At 37.4% G+C, this 20833-nt stretch overlaps 1 protein-coding gene across 12 annotated transcripts in view; it reads left to right on the forward strand.

Moving 5' to 3' along the window:
- The window catches only part of LOC106867289 (serine/threonine-protein kinase N2), a 133209-nt gene that overhangs the window by 11702 nt on the left and 100674 nt on the right, over window positions 1–20833 (forward strand). For 6 of the 12 annotated variants that reach the window (XM_089339192.1, XM_089339196.1, XM_089339198.1 and 3 more), the window contains exon 1: window positions 366–410. The exons of the other annotated variants lie outside the window; for them this stretch is intronic. In XM_089339192.1, the coding sequence (XP_089195318.1) occupies window positions 381–410 (30 nt within the window). In that variant the 5' untranslated portion in view covers window positions 366–380. Of the gene's footprint in view, window positions 1–365; window positions 411–20833 lie in introns of those variants that run through there. 12 annotated transcript variants of the gene reach the window in all.

A 20833-nucleotide genomic window follows, 5' to 3' on the forward strand; every position in this document is an offset into this window, starting at 1 on the left:
AAGGCGGGATTATCTTTAACCAAAGCGACGATCACATCAACGGTGGACTGTTTACATTGGCGCACTTGGACAAGATTTGCGTGTGTGTGTATAGTTATATAGCACCACATGTGTTAAACAGCTATATATAAATAAATACAAACAGCATTCTCACTCATATCTACATACAACCACACACAAATACATATATAAATACATCTACGCACACACACATAAGCATATATACACACAAACATATCGGTATTAACCACGCACACATACATATAAAGATATCAGCGCACAATCACACACACGCACACATATAAACATATCTTCACACAACCGCACACACACATATATAAACATAACTACACATACACACACCTAAGTGTGCTGTAAACATGGCGGAAGGTGGCACCTCCTATTGCCAGGTGAGTCGAATAATCATTGTTTTTTCTCGTTACTTCTGAACTAAAATCTAAACTTAACTCCAATATGACTCGATTAACCATTCATATTTCCTTCTTCCATTTCCTTTCTTTATTATATATCGATTGCTTATATATTATTAAGAGTCAACATTAACAACCCCCGACATAAAACCGACAATGCGAGGTAGGAGCGTGGCATTGTTCACTCGACTTTCTCTCGGTATCTAGAGAAATCAGAACAATACTTCATAGTAAATTTGCTAGCGACAACTAGAAAGAGAATGAAATGTTACATGTCTATCAATCTATCCATCCATCCATCTATCTATCTATCTATCTATATATCTATCTATCTACATATCGCTTTCTTTCTATCTATATCCATCTATCTATCTATCTATCTATCTATCTACATATCTCTTTCTTTCTATCTATATCTATCTATCTATCTATCTATCTATCTACATATCTCTTTCTTTCTGTCTATCTATCTATCAATCCATCTATCTCTCTATCTATCCATCTATCTACTCATCTATATCTCCGAATTGTCTATCTAGCTATATGTCTACCTCTATATTTGTCTGTCATCTTGTCCATTTCTCCGTCTATTAATTCATTTCCCTATTTGCCTATCTCTCTATCTCTCTCTACCTACCTACCAGTTTCTCTATTTATCAATCAGTCTTGTCTATCAATCTACCTCTATCCATCTGTTCATCTTGTCTATCCTCATCTAGCAAATCTATCTTGTTTATCTAAATCTCTACCGTTTAACTATCGATCTATCTATCTAACTATCGAGAGGTAGAAATAAAAAAAAATCTTTTTGTTGTGTTTATTATGTTTTAAATAGTTGGTTGCTACGATGAAATAATACGAGTTGCTTAATACAAATAAGGTGGTTTGAGGGACTAAGACAAATTAGAAGCCGACCGGTCGAGTCGGCTTTTGTCTTCCATATCACCCTTGGGATGTTTTTTCCTCTCCTTTAGGAGATAGTAATATATTTCTGGTTTACTGAGTACTATAGTAGTAATAGTAATCTTGTAGCTGGTGCTGTTGTTTAGTATTTTCAGCCTCACTTCTCCGTCTATTGTCAGTTTATCTCGTCAAAAGAAATATCGTCACTCTGACACTAAACCAACTAGAGCCGTGGGGAAGCATATATGATTGCTATATCTATCAGAAATAGCAGCCAGATCTTCCTTAAAATTACACGATCTAGATGTAAAGGACAAGACATGACAATAATTGTGGAAAACCTTTGTAGAAATAACTGTTTGATTTTCCCTAATCCATACCTTTCGATCTTATATAAGGACAAGACACATAAGACGAACTATGGCGAGTCCTATCACTGTATCTGTTAGAAATAACAGCTAAATCTTCCTCAAATTACACCTTTCAAATTTATATAAGAACAGGACATCTTACAATAACTGTGGGAAACCTCTGTGGTCGTTATATGTATTAGAAATAGCAATCTCCCTCATATTACACTTTCTAGTTTTATATATTGACAACTCACAGGAGAACCGCGATCGCTGTATTATCAGAAATAACAGCTAAATCTCCCACAAATCCAGATTTATATATGGACATAACACATTAACAATAACTGTAGAGCTTCTGTGGTTATCAGAAACACTAGCTAAATCTCCCTCTGATTACACCTGGATTTATGTAAGGACAAGATATGACAACTGTGGGGAACTTCTGTGGTCGTTGTACTTACCAGACATCGTTGCTAAATCTCCCTCAAATTCTACGTTTCAGACATATTAGAACAGGAGACATAGCAGGAATGTAGGAAGCATCTATGATCGCTGTATATATCAGAAATAGCAGCTAACTCTTCCTCAAATCACACCTTTCGGTCTTATGTAGGGACAGGACACAGATAATGCAGTCCTTTAATAATCCCCAATACCTCTAAAAAGGAAAGATTATCATGGCTAGATTGCTTTTGATCACAAGTCTTGTTCTATCAGGGCTGGCTAGCTGACTGGACGTAATTCTAAACAGCTACATCAACAAAATCTTTGTCCCTTTATATCGAATATATGTGATTAAAATCGATCATGGTAGCTGTGGCTAGCTCAATCCACAAATGACTTCTAGTCCCGAAATCTTAATTTTACATTTTAAAGGGTTCCAGACACCTACAAAATAGAAAGAAGAGGCAAGCTGTTTACCTCGCTCTCTCTCTCTCTCTCTCTCTCTCTCTCTCTCTCTCTCTCCCTCGCAATATCTATCTATCTATCTATCTCGATGTCTCCCTTCACACTCTCTATCGCTCTGCTCCACCACCGTGATTCCTCGCGTTTTCATTTTCATTTCACTTTCATATTTCTTTCTACCTAAAACCAAGGCGTTTCCCCAGAATTGCCTTGACCGTGATGGCTAAAAATAACACCTCTCTCCCATAAAAAAGAAGTCCACCTAATGATATATTTATTGATATGATTGTCAAAAATGTCACCCTCCCTATCTTACTGCCTCGTTCTATTTCCTTCTCTCTTTTTCTTTCTCCCTTTTCTCTCTCTCTCTTTCTTTCTCCTCCCTCTCTCTTTTCACTTCTTTTCTCTCTCTCTCTCCCGTTCTCTCACTAAGACATTCACTATGTTCTTTTCACTCAGATGTAGGTGTTGGTGGACATAAGACATGATATATCGATTACTCATCCTACCAAACACAGGACATTTTTCTTTATTTGTGTAGGAAATGAAATTCCTGATCGACAATACCTTACCCCAGTTAAGAATCAATCAATGAATTTACAGCTCAAATAAAGGGACCCATTTTTTTTTATTATCGTGTCGTCCTCCTTTCTTTAGACACAAATCAACTCTCGTTGATAGAGACCAACGACATTCCGTTTGTGACTATCCAGACTCTAGAGGATTGCATTAGCCAATATGTGTGTGTATATGTATCTCCCCCCCCCCTCTCTATATATATTCTTTTACTTGTGTAAGTCATTTGACTGCGGCCTTGAAGGGTTTTAGTTGAAGAAATCGACCCCAGGACTTATTTTTTAAAAACCTAGTTCTTATTCTATCGTTCTGTTTTGCCGAACCGCTAAGTTACGAGAACGTAAACACACCAACACCGGTTGTTAATCGGTGATGGGGAACAAAGGCACACACACACACATAGATATATACATATATAAATAGGATGGGCTTCTTTCAGTTTCTGTCTACCAAATCCACTGACAAGGCTTTGGTCGACCTGGAGTTATAGTAGAAGACACTTGCCCTAAGTGTCACGAAATGTGACTGAACCCGGAACCATGTGTTTGGGAAGCAAGCTACTTACCACACAGCAACACCAGCGACAATATATAAACAAGCCAAAAAATAAATAAAATAAAAATTTGCTTTTTTATGTTTTTCATGACGAACTAGTGCGATTTAAGGGTATTTGGTTGCTATTTCCAACGTGTGGGGCTGTCCCAGAACAGGCATTTGAAACCACTTCCAAGAAGCGGGCCACAGGAGGCATGGCTCATCACCAGGCGGGCCGCACTACTAAAGAATTTCAAAATAATTTTTCATTAGGTTGTGCCATTCAGAAAGTTCTGCGGACCACAGTTTCTCCATGACTGACCTACAGCAATCCCCGATGATGAAAACCCATGCCAACAGGCATTTCACTCATGGCCATCTTGGGGTACACTAGTCTATATATATATATATATATATATGTATATATATATATATATATATATATAACATATGGTATAATTATAAACAGCAAATTTTAACCATTTCTCTGCAGACTGAAAAATGATGAACTTCCTTAATCGATTTTCAAACCTTATTGGGTTCCTATCTGTTAGATCAGGTTATGAAAGTTACAGAGAGGGTCATAGCCCAACTAATTAGGGAGCGAATCAATTTAGATGAGATGCAGTTTGGGTTCGTGCCAGGTAAAAGCACTACTGATGCCTTATTTCTAGTGAGACAGTTGCAAGAGAAATACCTAGCCAAGGATAAACCTCTGTACCTGGCTTTCGTTGACATGGAGAAAGCCTTTGACAGGGTCCCCCGATCCCTTATCTGGTGGTCAATGAGGAAACTTGGGATAGAAGAATGGCTAGTGAGAGCTGTGCGAGCCATGTACAGAGATGCGGCCAGTAAGGTGAGGGTTGGAAATGAGTACAGCAATGAATTCCGGGTAGAGGTAGGGGTCCACCAAGGTTCCGTCCTCAGCCCCCTATTATTTACCATAGTCCTCCAGACAATCACAGAGGAGTTCAAGACAGGTTGCCCCTGGGAGCTCCTCTATGCTGATGACCTTGCCCTAATTGCGGAGTCACTATCAGAACTAGAGGAGAAGTTTCAGGTGTGGAAGCAAGGTCTAGAATTGAAGGGCCTTAGAGTCAACCTAGCTAAAACCAAAATCCTAATAAGTAGGAAGGTAGATAAAACACAAACCCCTTCAGGTAGATGGCCCTGCTCAGTATGTAGAAAAGGAGTAGGTAGTAACTCTATAAGATGTACCCGGTGCAAGCTATGGACACATAAGAGGTGCAGCAACATCAAAGGCAGGTTAACTAGCAAGTTAGTTTTTGTTTGTGGCAGATGTTCAGGTGCAATAAAGACTGCAAACAAACAGGAAACAACTTCTATCTCATTCCAGGGTGAAAAACTAGAGGTAGTCGATAGCTTCCGCTATCTGGGCGACCAAGTTAGTAGTGGGGGTGGGTGCGCTGAAAGTGTAGCTGCTAGAATAAGAATAGCCTGGGCAAAGTTTAGAGAGCTCTTACCCCTGCTGGCGACAAAGGGACTCTCACTCAGAGTAAAAGGCAGACTGTATGACGCATGCGTACGAACAACCATGCTACATGGCAGTGAAACATGGGCTGTAACTGCTGAGGACATACGTAAGCTCGCAAGGAATGAAGCCAGTATGCTCCGTTGGATGTGTAATGTCAATGTGAATACCCGTCAGAGTGTAAGTATCTTGAGAGAAAAGCTGAACATTAGAAGCATCAGTTGTGGCGTGCAAGAGAGACGATTGCGCTGGTATGGACATGTGGTGAGAATGGAGGAGGATAGCTGCGTGAAAAAGTGCCACACCCTAACAGTTGAGGGAACCCGTGGAAGAGGTAGGCCCAGGAAGACCTGGGCTGAGGTGGTGAGGCAAGACCTTCGTACATTGGGCCTCACCGAGGCGATGACTACGGACCGAGACCTTTGGAAATGGGCTGTGCGTGAGAAGACCCGGCAAGCCAAGTAAGATCGTTGCCAGTGCCCCTGGACTGGTTCTTGTGCGGGTGGCACATGAGATGCACCATTTTGAGCGTGGCCGTTGCCAGTACCGCCTGACTGGCTCCTGTAGGATTTTCGAGCGAGATCGTTGCCAGTGCCCCTGGACTGGCTTGTGCGGGTGGCACATAAAAGACACCATTTCGAGCGTGGCCGTTTTCGTGCGGGTGACACGTAAAAGCACCCACTACACTCTCTGAGTGGTTGGCGTTAGGAAGGGCATCCAGCTGTAGAAACTCTGCCAAATCAGACTGGAGCCTGGTGTTGCCATCCGGTTTCACCAGTCCTCAGTCAAATCGTCCAACCCATGCTAGCATGGAAAGCGGACGTTAAACGATGATGATGATGATGATGATGATGACGTGCGAGTAGGATTGAAATGAATTCGGCTGCTATATCCAGCTGGTGGGAGCCATGCAGAGCATCATGGTAGCCTTTTGCAAAAAGTGGGCTGCATTCGACATGCCTCGCCGTCAGATACTGCTAAAAGGATGTCAAGGTAATTTTTTTTCTTGGCGCAGCATTGGGAAAGTCACTCAGGCTGCAGTTTGCTCCTGACTGACATGGGAACTCTCTTCTGACTTAACAATTGTTGATGCTTAGATCAAGGTTAATTGAACAGAATGCTGATGATCAAAAGGCTTTGTTGTAATATGTAGAACTGCATTACCTTAATGTGGTATGCCTTCCTTTCCACCTTGTTTTTAGAACAATAGATTCAAGGACGATTTGCCTGCTATTTCAAGCACGTCAAACGTCCACATCATGGTCATCTTCGTTTCTTGCGGGTTGTGGTGGGAACCGAGTCCTGCCGATTCGTCTAAAGCTAGAAAGTGGACATTGGATGTATATAAGATAAATATATCCAATATATTTCATCTTTCTTTAACAATCTCAGTTCTGTGGTCAATTTTACCTTTCATCTTTTCGTGGTTGATAAAATAAGTAGCAATCAATTACACCTGACAGTCTTTCACTTTCCATCTACCAAATCCACTCTCATGGCTTTCGTTCGCCCAAGGGTATAGTGGAGGACACTTGCTCAAGGTGCCACGCAGTGGGACTGAATCCAAGACCACAATGGTTGGAAAGCAAGCTTCTTCCCACACAACCACACCTGCAACTATATTTGTAGGAAATTTCATAAGAAAGATATCTGTTTTCTGAATGTCATGAGGAAACAAAGTTGGATGGCAGTGAGGTGGGAGGTGCAGTATTGTGTTTGTATCCCCAAGTAAATTAATTCCTCTCTATGTAAGTAAATCACTCGTTAGCAGCTTTCACCTGGTCATTTATCATTTACATACAAATTGAGCATTGTTGGCAAAGAAAGCCTTCTAGTTAATCATTTCCTTTCTGATTATTCACCACCCAATCCATGGGTGGGATTGGTATAATCGATAGAGCGGTGATAATTAGTCACATCTCTTTAGTGTTCTGAGTTCAAATCCCGCTGGGAGTTGAACTTGTCTTTCATCCTTCCTGCAGGAGAATTAGGAGCAAATAAGCGAAAAAGTTAACTTCAATATGTTCAACTTGATTGATATACCTCTCCTGAGGTATTTTCTCCCAGCCATATTGTTGATAATAATATCAATTAGTCACTACATTGTCCACCTGTCTATCTCTCTGTACCTATCTACCTGTCTATGTCTCTATCTGTCCATCTATCCATCTGTCTATTTTATCTATTTGTCTGTCTATCTATTCATCTTTCTGCCTACACGCAGGTATGTCTGCACATACGTGAGAAACAAGATGCAGAAAATAGCAATTGCAATTGGCGAAGTTTTTCAGCTTCAGTAAAACTAATAGGTGCAGGTGTGGCTGTGTGGTAAGAAGCTGGCTTTCCAATCACATGGTTCTGGGTTCAGTCCCAACAGGTAGCACTTTGGACAAATATCTTCTACAATAACCTTGGTCTAGTCAAAGACTTCTGAATGGATTTGTTTGAAGAAACTGAAAGAAGCCTGTTGTGTATGTGTGTTTGTCCCCCATTACCTCTTGAAAACTGGTGTTGGCTTGTTTAGGTCCCTGTAACTTTGTGGTGTAACAGAAAGAGACTGATAAGTAGCAGACTTAAAAAAAAAGAAATTCTGGGGTCAATTGGTTTGAGTTGACCATTGGAGGTGGTGTCTGAAACAAGTAAAAGATAAAAGATATAAATTACTTTTAGTTTTGTCAGCGGAGTAGAATATGCTTTGTTGATGAGGTGTCATAGAACTGAAACATGTCCATTGCTTTTACTATTTGGCTTTAAAGACTAGATTCCCTCCAGTTTTCATCATCTATATATATATTGTCCAAAAAATTCAGTCAGCTGACCTTGTTAGAGTTACCTCCCTTGTTTTTTTGTTTCTTTTTAAATGATTTAAATACCCCAAGGTGAAGTTAACCTCACTATATTACATTTGAATCAGATTGAATCCCTGCTGTTGTTCTCAATCTACATGTCTGTCGTTTAATTCTGTATTTGCTTCTGTCTCTCTCTACCTACCTATCTGTTTTAATACAGCTGTAATATATGCATGTCTGTGTGTGTGTGTATTCCAAATAATAAGAATGAATTCAACAACACATCTAGCCAAGGGTTCTAGTTGAGTTCTGCATTGCAAATACACCGATTTTCTACCCTTTCAATTTGCATGTTATACACATAACTACGTCGCTACATTTTCAGTCGGGTTGAAGTAAAAATCTGGTGTGTTCAGCTGTCATTTTTTTGGTCCATTTGTTGGTAGTGTGATTTGGGGCCCGAGTCTGTAATAAAATGTTCTGGGATATTTTAAAACTGTGTATTTGTGAGTGAGGGAGTGTGGATGGTGTGGAAGATATGAAGGGTTGTCAATTCGTTTGGGGGCGCATTTTGTTCCATCCCACTTCAACAAAATTGGCCTTGTGCCTAGTGAAAATTACTTTTTATCTATTTCCCTGTTTATCAATATCTATGTGTCTAGTTAGCTATCTAAGCTTGCTAGCCATCTCACTATATATATCTGTATCTATCTATCTATCTATCATGTACACACAGTTGTGTGTGTGCGTGTGTATGTATGTATTGCTTCTACTTATATTATGTTACCTCTTATCTTAACTCCACATCTTCCCACTGTTCTGACACAATCAGCCAGTTTCCTTTTGAAAGAGAACACTTGTGTGACTGACTGACTATCTTTCTCCATTTCGCACACCAAAGGACAGAGTTAGCTACTGTGTATTTGTACGTGGTGTGCATGTATGTTGTTTGTGTGTATATTATATTTATATATGTAATTGTGTGTGTGTAGATGTTTAAACAAAAATAGATGGACACACTTGTCATTTTCTTTTTCTGTATTCATTATGACACGACCAAAGAAATCTCTCATACATACTTATACATGTGCCCGCACACACACGCGCGAGTGTTTTGGTTTTAGTGAGAGTACAAAATAGTGTAGAGTATACACATATTCTATATATATATGCAAGTCTAGTGATTCACTGTCACACCTCAGTTTTCCCGCCCGTGTATATCTATTTTACACTCACGCACACAATGTTCTCATTTCTTAATGCATTTCCTTACTACTTTCACGACCATACTGTGTGTCAGCATTGTTCTTCAACCTCGGGTCAGCTTTCGAAGACTTTTAAACGAATAAATAAAAAGACAGTCACTGTTCTCATGTACATTTCATATCAACCATGTAGTTTAACCGTCGGTCGACCTATAACCGATTCCCACCATGACCATCTCAATTTATCCAAGCATTATATTATACCTCGGATATACATTATTTGATGGGTTTTTTTTCCAGTTTTAAGGTGTGATTTGGGTGAATTAAGCTGCTTTGGTGAATCTAGCATGTTTAGCGAGCACGTACAGGCTCTGTCGTGGATGGTCGACACCTTGTTTTTAAAGTATTCTCTAGAATTTCGTAGCTTTCTACACGAACGATAAACTTATATAAATCCCTCTGATATTGTTTAAAAGAATGAGATGGAATGAACATGGTTGCTTAACCTTCAAGAAATGTTAGCCAAGTTTTTTTTACTTCAAATTTCATCTAATTTGTCTTGAAACTTGAAAAATACATTGGAGAAAGTATTCTTAGATATACAGTGGCAGAGGGAAGGACGTGCTCAGATAGGCTTGACTTGAGGTTAACCATTAAATGACGGATTCTGTTTCTCGCCTAGTTAGAATAGAGGCAGCTGACGAAGGATTAATTCCAAGTGGCTATCTGTTTTCCTGTGTTCGTTCCGTTGTCTGTAGTTCATTTTTCTAACGTCCTGCACCCTGATATGCATCTATGTACACATGTAGATGTAAGTATGTACATATATGTGTGTATACATGCATATATATTCTTTGTATTATTATTATATATAACCATACATATGCGCATGTCCATGCACACACATGCCTACGTATACATGTATCTATATACTTATATAGGTGCATATGAGCACACAAACTCCAGTATGTATGTATGTATGTATGTATGTAGGCACTATTACTCTTATCTGAATCTAATTATTAGTAACATCGAAATGCCTGTCCGGAGGGAATTGTTAGCTGACAGACTTCAATCGTTTGAAATGTGACAAAATTGAATCAAAAAACCCAGTCTTCAGCGACTTGGCGTGACAATATTAACGATGATAATCATAACTAGAAGCGGGGGGGGGGGTCTATAAAAGGAATTCTCGCCTCCGCCCCACCCACGTCCCCCTATCACACCTCTGGATTGTCACCTAATCGATATTCGTCTCTTTGTAGCTTTATCTTCGTCGTGTTGTTGTTGTTGTTGAATCTTTGCTTTTTTTTTTTATTGATCCTGAAAATATAATGAAGGGAATGAAAGAAAGAAATATATTTTAATAGTTAATCCCACTTCCTAAATGTTATTATATATTTCCGAGGTGCTGCCTACTTCGAACGTATGAGTCGAATAATTTATGTGTTTCACGGAAACCGGGAGAATTTAACAAGGAGAACATTACTACAACTACTGCTGCTGCTGCTGTTTGTGGTTCTTGGTGTTGCTGCTGCTGGTGGTGGTGTAGCAGCAAACTGCTAAGATAGCTTTTAATTTTATTACAAGTCTTCTGACCGCTGTGGAGGAAGGGAGGGAATATGCATATCAATATATAGAGGCAGAGGAGAGAGAGAGAGAGAGACGGGTTATATAGATGTACATATACAGGCATACATATATATCTACATAGGTTCCTAATTGGACAATACATATGTATTTATATATATTGCATATATAGATATAGATAGATATATGTTTATATATAGATATAGATAGAATAATAATATTAGGGATAAAATCCAAAATTACAGGTGAAAACTCAAAATCAATTTATAAAAAAATTGAAATTTTCCCTAAAACTATATAGATATAGATAGATATATGTTTATATATAGAGACAGATGTTATATGTTTATATATATATATATAGTAACATGTATACACATGTATATATATTTATATGTATAAGCATACATATTATACCTTATTTACACACGACACTCATGAGTGAGGTGTGGTTCCCCCAACCCAGCTAGATGAGCAACCTCCTTCAATATGTACTGACTCAAAATGTGGGCGACGTGCCCAAGCCATGTCAGCATGGAAAGTGGACGTACATCGGTGGTGGTGATGATGATGATGATGATGGCATATGCATGTGTAATGTGGGTGTATGTGCGTGTGTGGGTAAATATATGCTCGGATGTATATGTGTATACAGTTACGAAACATCGTTCATGTATGAATGTGTGTGTGTATTATATATGTATGTGTGTGTATGTATATTACGTACATGTGTGTATATACATATATATATATATACACACACACACCTATACACATATTTAAACATACACACACACACCTATGCATATGTATACATAATGTCTGTAATTATTGATATATCTGATAAATATAATTACATTTGAACTCACAGATAGAAGAGAAAGGCAACTTGGTCAGATTATTATTATTATTATTATTATTACTATCATCATCATCATTATGTTTTCTAAATCAGTGCGGTATTTGCCAGTAGATCTGATAATCTATTTACATTTTGTCTGATCAAATTGGCAAAGCTGTACTTTCTAATAAAATATTTAACATGACTAATGTAGTTGGAAACTTGTAATGTCATTGTAGCTTCAGTTCGTCTTCTTCAAGGCTGTTGTCATTTCAGTAAAGCAGTTGATTTCTGTGCATCGCTGCTCTTTCTGCCATCCTGTATTTTGTGATTGGGCCATCTTATTTTCTTGCTATCATTCGGGTTCCTTCTGTGTTTCTTTTTTCGCCTTGTTTACTCGGGTATAAGCCCCTCTTTTTTAGTACTACATCTTGGTACAGGAATATTTTCTCCTTCCTATTGAAACTTGTTTATCAGCTTTGTTCCGTGTAATAAGTCACACTCCATTTTTTTTCAGTTGAAATAGTTTGTATAAGTGTACTAGAGTAGAGTGTGACTTATACACAAGTAAATGTGGTATGTGTGTGTGTGTGTGTGTGTATATATATATATATATATATATATATATATATATACATATACATACACAACACACACATATATTTGAGGCCATACTGGGACACTTCCTTGAAAAATTTCTAGTGAAATGAATTGACCCTAACACATTTCTTTTAAGCCTGATACTTATTCTATCGGCTTCTTTTGCTGAACTGCTAAGTTATAGGGATGTAAACACACCAACACCAGTTGTCAAGCAGTGGTGGAGAACATACATCAACACACACACACACACACATTAGGGGCTTCTTTCAGTTTCTGTCTACCAAATCCACTCATAAGGCTTTCTGGTCATGAGGAAATATTGGTTTGCTTGGAAACAGGTGAGGGTTGGTGACAGGAAGGGCATCCAGGTGTAGAAAATCTGTCTCAGCCAATTCTGTCTGACCCATACAAACAAGGATAAGAGGACATTAAAACAATGATGATGATGATGATGATAAATCTATACGTACGTGCACACATGCATGCATATCCAGACCGTTGTTTGACAGACTGAAGTGTGATTACCTTGGAAACGGGTGAGGATTGGTGTCGGGGTTTCTAGGTCAGTCATGACACTCTCATTTGTTTTCCTCAAATTATCTTACTGAATGTGTCCTGAAATGGGTAAATGGAAACTTTACAGAAGCCTATTAGGTGCCCTGTGATCTGCTTTTGACTCCCAGGTGGAGCTAATTTCAATTCGTTTAGATTAAATAGTATGTTTTAGAAAAGGTACGAACACCGTAACATTGATTTTCTTCTCTTCCTGCTCCTCATCGAAATCTGAAGCTTCTTGCATGTCTACTTGGATAATTCTTAAACTCGATCTGGCAGTAGCCATAGCAACTGAAGACCAGAGTCTGTTTATGTTTCTTCAAAGAGGTAGCGGGAGAGGAGTAGAGTAGTAAGGAGAAACTTTGTTGTGTGTGTGTGTGTGTGTATTTATACATATGTAGGTGTGTATATGTTTATGTGTGACTACACAAATACATGTGTATTTGTTTATATATGCATATCTATGTGTTTATATGTGTGTATATATGTTTATATGTGCCTGTTTGTGTGTGTGCAGTTGCATGTGTTTATAAATGCGTGTATGTATTTTCATAAGTAAATGTGTTTATATGTGAGTACACACACACACACACACGTGTATAAGGCAGTGTTGAGCTGAGCCATGCCAATAAAAGTGTTATTGTAAAGAGAGATTGAAATAGTCCTCTGCGGTGTGTGGCGAGGAAGAGATGAGGTTGGAGGAAATACAAGTGAAAACAGCACAACTTAGCAAAGAAACAGGAGAGGTTGGACTCCTGTACGGAGAAGACTGAGATTAAGTTTAGAGATTAAACTTCTCTGATAAATGCGAATAAATCCAGGCTAACACTGTTCTGCTGTTGATGGTGATTACACAGCAAATAGTTGAGCCAGTGAGTGACCCTCCGTGTGGTCATTTGAATTCACTAGATTCAGCAATCAAATCTCTCTTTAAATCACAACCCCTCACCCCTACTGTCTCTCATTTTATTTCTTTTGATACCAACTCAACTGAGACTGCTCCCATCAGCATTGCCAGCCTTGTACCAAAATTGCCAAAAATTATTCATGCTGTTGAATTAACAAAGTTGCAACTTGGTTCTTTTTCCAAGAGTTTGTCATTGTTAAGCTCTTTCCATTCTTCTAGTTCTACTTTTCAGCTTATCCTGAATGTGACCTTTGAGGTGGTATGGAAAAGATTAAGACAATAAGATATGACTACTTAGAATAAACTTCCGACTATTGGATTATGGATAAATTCAACTGGTTTAGAAAGTTAAGCTAACATATATTGGATGATTTCATTAGAACAATGGTCACAGCCTGTCATTGAGTGACGTTGATATATTGTGTGAACTCACTGGATTCCTGTCAAACCATCCTACGATATACCACCATGGAATATACATGTTAGATGATGATGATACTGATTATATCTAGATATATATTACAAAATCGATAGGTTTTGGTTGAACATATTGCTGTGAGTTTCCCTTTCATCATTATGACATTAATGGACCCAAAGCTTCCGTTGATGATTGATTAAAATAGTGATATATAAAAATGGTTTCAAATTTTGGCACTGAGCCAACAATTTATGAAGTCTATTACATTGACCCCAGTACTCGACTGACTGCTACTTATTTCATATATACATATGTATATATATATATATATATATATATATATATATATATATATATATATATATATATATATATATGTATGTATATATATGCCTGTAGCTAGCCATGGTGCTGTCTGTTTATTTTGTTTATCTGTCTGTTTATCTGCTTTTTGACTGAAGATAAATTTTGTGAATTTCATAATTTATTTTTGAAACCTTACACCATGATTATCAACGGCGCTTTCAAAAGAACTTTTCTGTTGTTGAATTTTGACGTTCTTGATTTGGATTCTTATCAGATTTATTTCTGCCAGGAGTTTTGGCATAAGTTTACCATTCAAATTAATTTCATCCTGTCTTCAAGGATGGGAAGGGCAGGGAAGAACTGGTGCAAAATTGTTAAAGCATCTGATAGAATAAATACTTTGCTGTGTTCGTTTTGATTCTGTGCATCCATTGGCCTTCAGCTTTCATCTTCATCATTTGATGTCCACTTTTCTGTACTTGCATGGATCAGATGGAATTTTTGAAGCAGATTTTCTATGGTTGGATGCCCTTCCTGTTGCCAACCCCACCTGTTTTTAAGCAAAGCAATATTTACCAAGGGTGAGACATGTTTTTAGAGTAGGCGGGAAATAATGGACACTGCTTGTGTGACGGTGGTGCTCATTTACAGCCGTCACACAATGTCAAGACAAGAAAACACAAACACACACACACACAGATATACATGAAACACTTCTTTCAGTTTGTATCTACCAAATTCACTCACAAGTCATTGGTTGCTCTGAACCTATAGTAAAAGACACCTGACCAAGGTGCCACACAGTGGGACTGAACCCAGAACCATGTGCTTGGGAATTTTCTAAGGCCAGATGCCCTCTCTATTGCCAACTATCATCGATTTCCAAGCAGGATAACATTTCCCCATGGCCAGACATGTTTTTGTAGAAGATTGGAAATGAAGGACCTTGCTTGTTCAAGTAAAAGATAAAAGATATAATCATTTTGACTCTTCTATCATTTTATTACCAATCCCTTTTCACTTCCTCACCCTCGTCCCTGCCTCCAACCCATTCTTCTCTAACATTTCCCCCACACAAACCCAACCCGCTCTCTTGCAAAGGAAATTTAGTTTTATTTTGTATCTTGTTTTATTTGCTGCTTTATATTTTTATGACATATATAATATATATATATATATATATATATATATATATATATATATATATATATATATATATATATATATATATATATACACACACACATATACATACATATATATATGTGTGTATATGTATGGCTGTGACAACTGTATACAGTTGGTGTGTCACTATATATTTCACTAGAGATTAAAGTTGGCTTAGTTAACATTGAGTGGTTTGGCTTTCCCCGACTGTCTCCAAGTTGAGAGTTGTTTGGTGTTGGTAACTAACACTGGGACATGTTTTGAAATGTTGTTTTTAGTACTGTTACAATTGTTTTTTTTTATTATCAGCCTTGATGTGTGTGTGTGTGTGTGTGTGTATAGACAAATGCATATATATATATATATATATATACATTCACATTCACATGCAAATATATGCACTTACATAGACACATGCATGTAGACACACACATAATTATTGACATATAAAGTGTAATGTTTCAAAAATAAAGTTATATTGGTCTCTGTATTACATGATTAACTCTGATAAAAGTTCACATGCCACCATTGGCCTTAATCTCACGTCCTTGGCAATTCATGATGATGATGATGTCGATGATGATGATTATCTACATCATTGGGTTAAACGAGCATTGTTGTAATTACTGCAATAAAGAGCAATAAACTGTTAGCATTAGCAGAGCAACAGAGAAAGTGCCTTGTAGTAGTTAGTCACATCTGTTTACATTCTGAGTTTGAATCCCACCAGGATCAGTTGTAATTTCAGGGCCATCAGTCAAAATGCTTTGCATTTATTAGTCGTGTGTTTTTACATTTTGAGTTCAGATCCTGCCAAATCAAATTATCCTTTCTTTGTCTTGGGGTCAATAGACAAAGGGCTTTGCAGGAATTAGTTACAACTTTCTACACTCTAAGTTCAAATCCTGCCAAGAATTTCTTAATCTTCTTTATTTTGCAGTTGTCAATATAATTAACTATTCCAAAACAGTGAGTTGGCAGAATGGTTAGCATGCTGAGGAAAATGTTCAGTGGTATTTCATCTGCCGATATATATTCTGTATTCAAATTCTGCCGAGGTCAACTTAGCCTTTTCACCTTTCAACATTTATAAAATATGGATATGGCCATGAGAGTTTAACTTAAATGTGTGTGTGTGTGTGTGTGTTATTTAGAATGGCCTTGTTCATTGTATAGTGGACTATCGCCATCCTTATGGTTGGAAGTTGCCAGGGCATCTAATTTATCATTTCAACTGTTCAAGATGGTTAATTTAGCTAAGCTTAATTATTTTCTTGTTCGTTAATCTGCAATGATCCAATTATCAGTTTAAACAAAGTATCCGTTGAGTCTATTTTCGGTTTGCTGTTTCTTTTCTTAAACCCATACCAGTCAGTCGTTGGGTTTTAAGTTTCGCAATAAAACTTACATCATAGCCTTCGTTGCATGTTTTTCTATCAGCTTGGTTGCTGTTGTTTTTTTAATTAGGCAGAAGATAGATGGTGTTTTTACACACACACACACACACACACACACACACACACACACACAGATACAGATGCGTAGTTGAACACACCACATTCTTGTATCTGCAGAAGAATGAGCAAGCATTATTCATAACTCGGTATTAATGAAGCATTCTCTCAAACGTGAGAATGATGATGTTTATTATATCTGTAGGTGGGTGCAGTCATAGCTGTGTGGTTTTAGGTTCAATCCCCCTGAGTGGCACTTTGGCAAGTGTCTTATATCATAGTCCCAGGTCAAGCAATGTCTTGGGAGTGAATTTGGCAGATGGAAACTGTGTGGAAGTCCATTGGATGTGTGTGTGTGTGTGTGTTACCTCTGCCATTACACTGCTAGACAACCAGCGTTGGTTTATCTGCTTACTACTCTTGAAAGCATTGTAGGAGTAGAAGATGGAGGAAGGAACTTTTCATCCTTTCTGGGTTGATAAAATACAGTCCAATTTGAACAGTGGGAATCCATGTGGGAATCAACTCACCAGCTCCCGCACCCCTGAAATTGCAGGCTTTGAGCCAAAATTTGAAGCCATTATTTACAACAGAAGTTGGCATGCTGGCAGAGCCATGAGCACATCAGACAGAATGCCTAGCAGCATTTCTTCCGGGGCTGTTTATGTTGTGTGTTCAAATTATGCCTAGGTTGATTTTGCCTTTCATCCTTTGAGGGTCAATGAAATAAAGTACTTATCAATTGCTGGGGTCAGTGAAACCAACTTGCTTTGTGTCCAAATTTGAAAGTATTATTTAATACTGATTTCTTTATTAACCACAAAGGTTTACATTAAGAAAAAGCATTATGGACAAAACACAGGACAAAACAAGGAATGTGTGTTGTGAGAGTAAAAGTTCTTTTTCTTCGGTAGTTTTTATGTGAGTTTGCATTGCAGAACCTGCTGCACCTCAGTGTCCTTCAGATGTGTGTGGCTTTGTTATATTGTATTTTTGTAGGAATTGGTGGAAGTATTGACACCTCCTGTTTGGTGTACTGCATTCTTATAGGGTTTATAGTTTCTTGCTGTTTGTGTTTGTTCTGTTGTGTGTGGTGTGTGCAATGTAGGTTGTGTGATTATTATTGGACTTCAATTTTGTATATGTTGCCTGAGTTGTGCTACTTCATATTATCAGGTGCTTTTTCTCTGTGGTCTGTGTCTTGGATGTGACGATTGCTCTATTTCAGTCACTCTGTCTATTGTCAGCTATTGTTCTTGTTATTATTATTATTGTTGTTGTTGTTATTTATAGATTTATTAAGATGCATTAATATTTGTTATTTATATCTCTGGCATTGCAGTAGTTCAGTAAAAAAAAAAAGTACTTTTATACTTGTTAATCTATTAACAATAAGTGAAAGACTGGCCTCTTTTACATCCGAAAGTATTTTTCTTTTTTTTTTCTTTCTTTCTGATTCCCCCCCCCCCGTCCAACTTGCCCATTTATTAAGCTAAACTATTTTCAATATGACCACCAGCCACACATTGTTTTATCTGAAACAATTACACTTTATGCAAACCAGTGTGCTTTATGTATCTTTATTTGTTTTACCATTTCATATTGTTCTTTTTTTTTATGTTTTTCATGCTCCCATCCATACAAAAGTGGGATGGTTTTCAACAAATTCAAACATTGGAATACTTTTACTGTTGGAAGAGCAAGTGATTTTATGGCTAAATGCCCTTTCTTATTGTTTCCCAGCTAAGGACTTGTTACTGATGTTGGTGTTGTGGCATAGCTAGCTCCAGGTCAGCTCTGATCAAGCAAAACCTGTCATTGTCTGTAGCTACTCAGGGCTGAACAGTCACAGGTCGACAGGCCACGATAGATGCATTTACTTTATGGGTATTTGTAGGGGTCTAATGTCAATCAAACGCTCCGATACCCCCAAAATGCAAGAGGACTAATAGTTCAACTAATGACTTTTCAGATGATGTAAAACTTGCCACCATTATATACTAAGAAGATATTTTAACTATTTTTTGTTTTTTATGTGTGCATGGTTGTCTCATTTTCATAAAAATATACTCAGCGGTCCATGGTATGTAAATGCAAATCCCAGCACTTCATGGCTTAATGTCTGTTTGTCCATATTGACACAAATTGATTGACAGTGGGTTAATCAGTTCTGTTTGGATCACTGTAATGCAACATATATATTTAGATGTCATGTGCCTGGTGGTTGACATATTGTTTTATCTTGATTCAAGGAGAGTAAGTTCAAACCATACTGCTGACCCGGAACTGTTTTTATTTATATTTTTATTTTTTTCTATATATATATATATATATATATATATAAATGAATGTTCATTGAATTTAGCTCGGTTCATGTTTTCTCAGTTAATTTACCTGAAAGTAAGTGTTATTGCTCCTGCTCTTTTGCATTGCATCTGTATGATTATATTTCAAACAGATGACTGTAGAAATTTACCTGAGACGACTTGTCATTGAAGAGGTTGCAAGTGATGATTAAAAGACTTTGCCAAACACAACTGATTAATTAAATGAATGATTAATAAAAGCAATTCATTATTTAATTGGTTAAACCTTTAACAAGTTGGCAAATGATAAAGAAGTGAACTTGAACCAGTGTGTGTGTGTTTATCATTGGCCTCTCTAGATACACCAAAATCTGTTTCAACACACAAGTTCACATCAAGAATGTTATAAACCAAATACAGAAACGAAATGAAAGAAATTTCAAAATTAACTATAAATAGATATTATTAACTGAAATATCTTAAAGAAAAGAAAAAAAATTTTGACTTTACAGAATCCATACTTGCAGTTTTTAGCAAGGAACTGAAAATTGGTTTCAATGTGTATATAGCCTATTTTTTTTCTCTCTCCCGATGACTGCATTTTGTTAGGGTTTATTAGTTTAATTTGTAAGATATTTCTGAAAATAGAATTTGTCTGCAGACATGTTTATATAGTTAGAGTCCTGTCGTGCTTTCTTCAGCTAAATCTCTCTCAATGCTTTTAGAAACTAAGTATCTTTATAAAATGCTCCTAGTCCAGAATATAAAGAAATCGTGAACTATTGCATGACTTTGGATGAAATTTGCTGATACAGTTGTTATGGTTGTTGGTGTTGCTTTTTGAATAATAATGTTTACACTGTCATGTTATTTTCGCTTGGCACGGTAGGTTGACTACACATACTTATATGATTTTGAATCTTTGGCATTGATTTTCTAATGAGATCATTAATAGATAAATAATATCATTGGATTCTATTTTGCCATTTGAGGTATCAATTGCCATTATGCTCAAAATTACAAGACATAGGTCAACCTGGGGCTTTAGTAGCAGACACTTGTCCAAAGTGTCACAGTGGGACTGAACCTGGAACCATGTGGTTATAAAGCAGGCTTCTTCACCACACAGCCTGCACAAAGAAAAAAAAAACAGAACAAAAGCAAGTGTATATATCATCAAGCTTAACCTTTCCACTGCCTTCAACCCCATTTAGCTATCGTGAGCAAGGCCACACTGGAGCACCACTTTTTCAACTTAAAGAAAAAAAGGCCCAACTAACTATTCCACTTGTGTATGCAGTGTTGATCAGGAGAGCGCGCACACACACACACACACTCCACAATTTCCTATGTAGTTTAGTCTACTATTTCATCACTTGTTTGATAAAACACACCATCTTTTTGACATTTATGGTTTTCACTGTTAAAGCTGAAATTATTATTTTTACTATTTTGTTCCATGTCTGAATTTTTATTCTATTAAATTATCTGACATGT

The sequence above is a fragment of the Octopus bimaculoides genome, chromosome 21, assembly GCF_046866305.1.
Source record: "Octopus bimaculoides isolate indiv1 chromosome 21, ASM4686630v1, whole genome shotgun sequence".
NCBI lineage: Eukaryota > Metazoa > Mollusca > Cephalopoda > Octopoda > Octopodidae > Octopus > Octopus bimaculoides.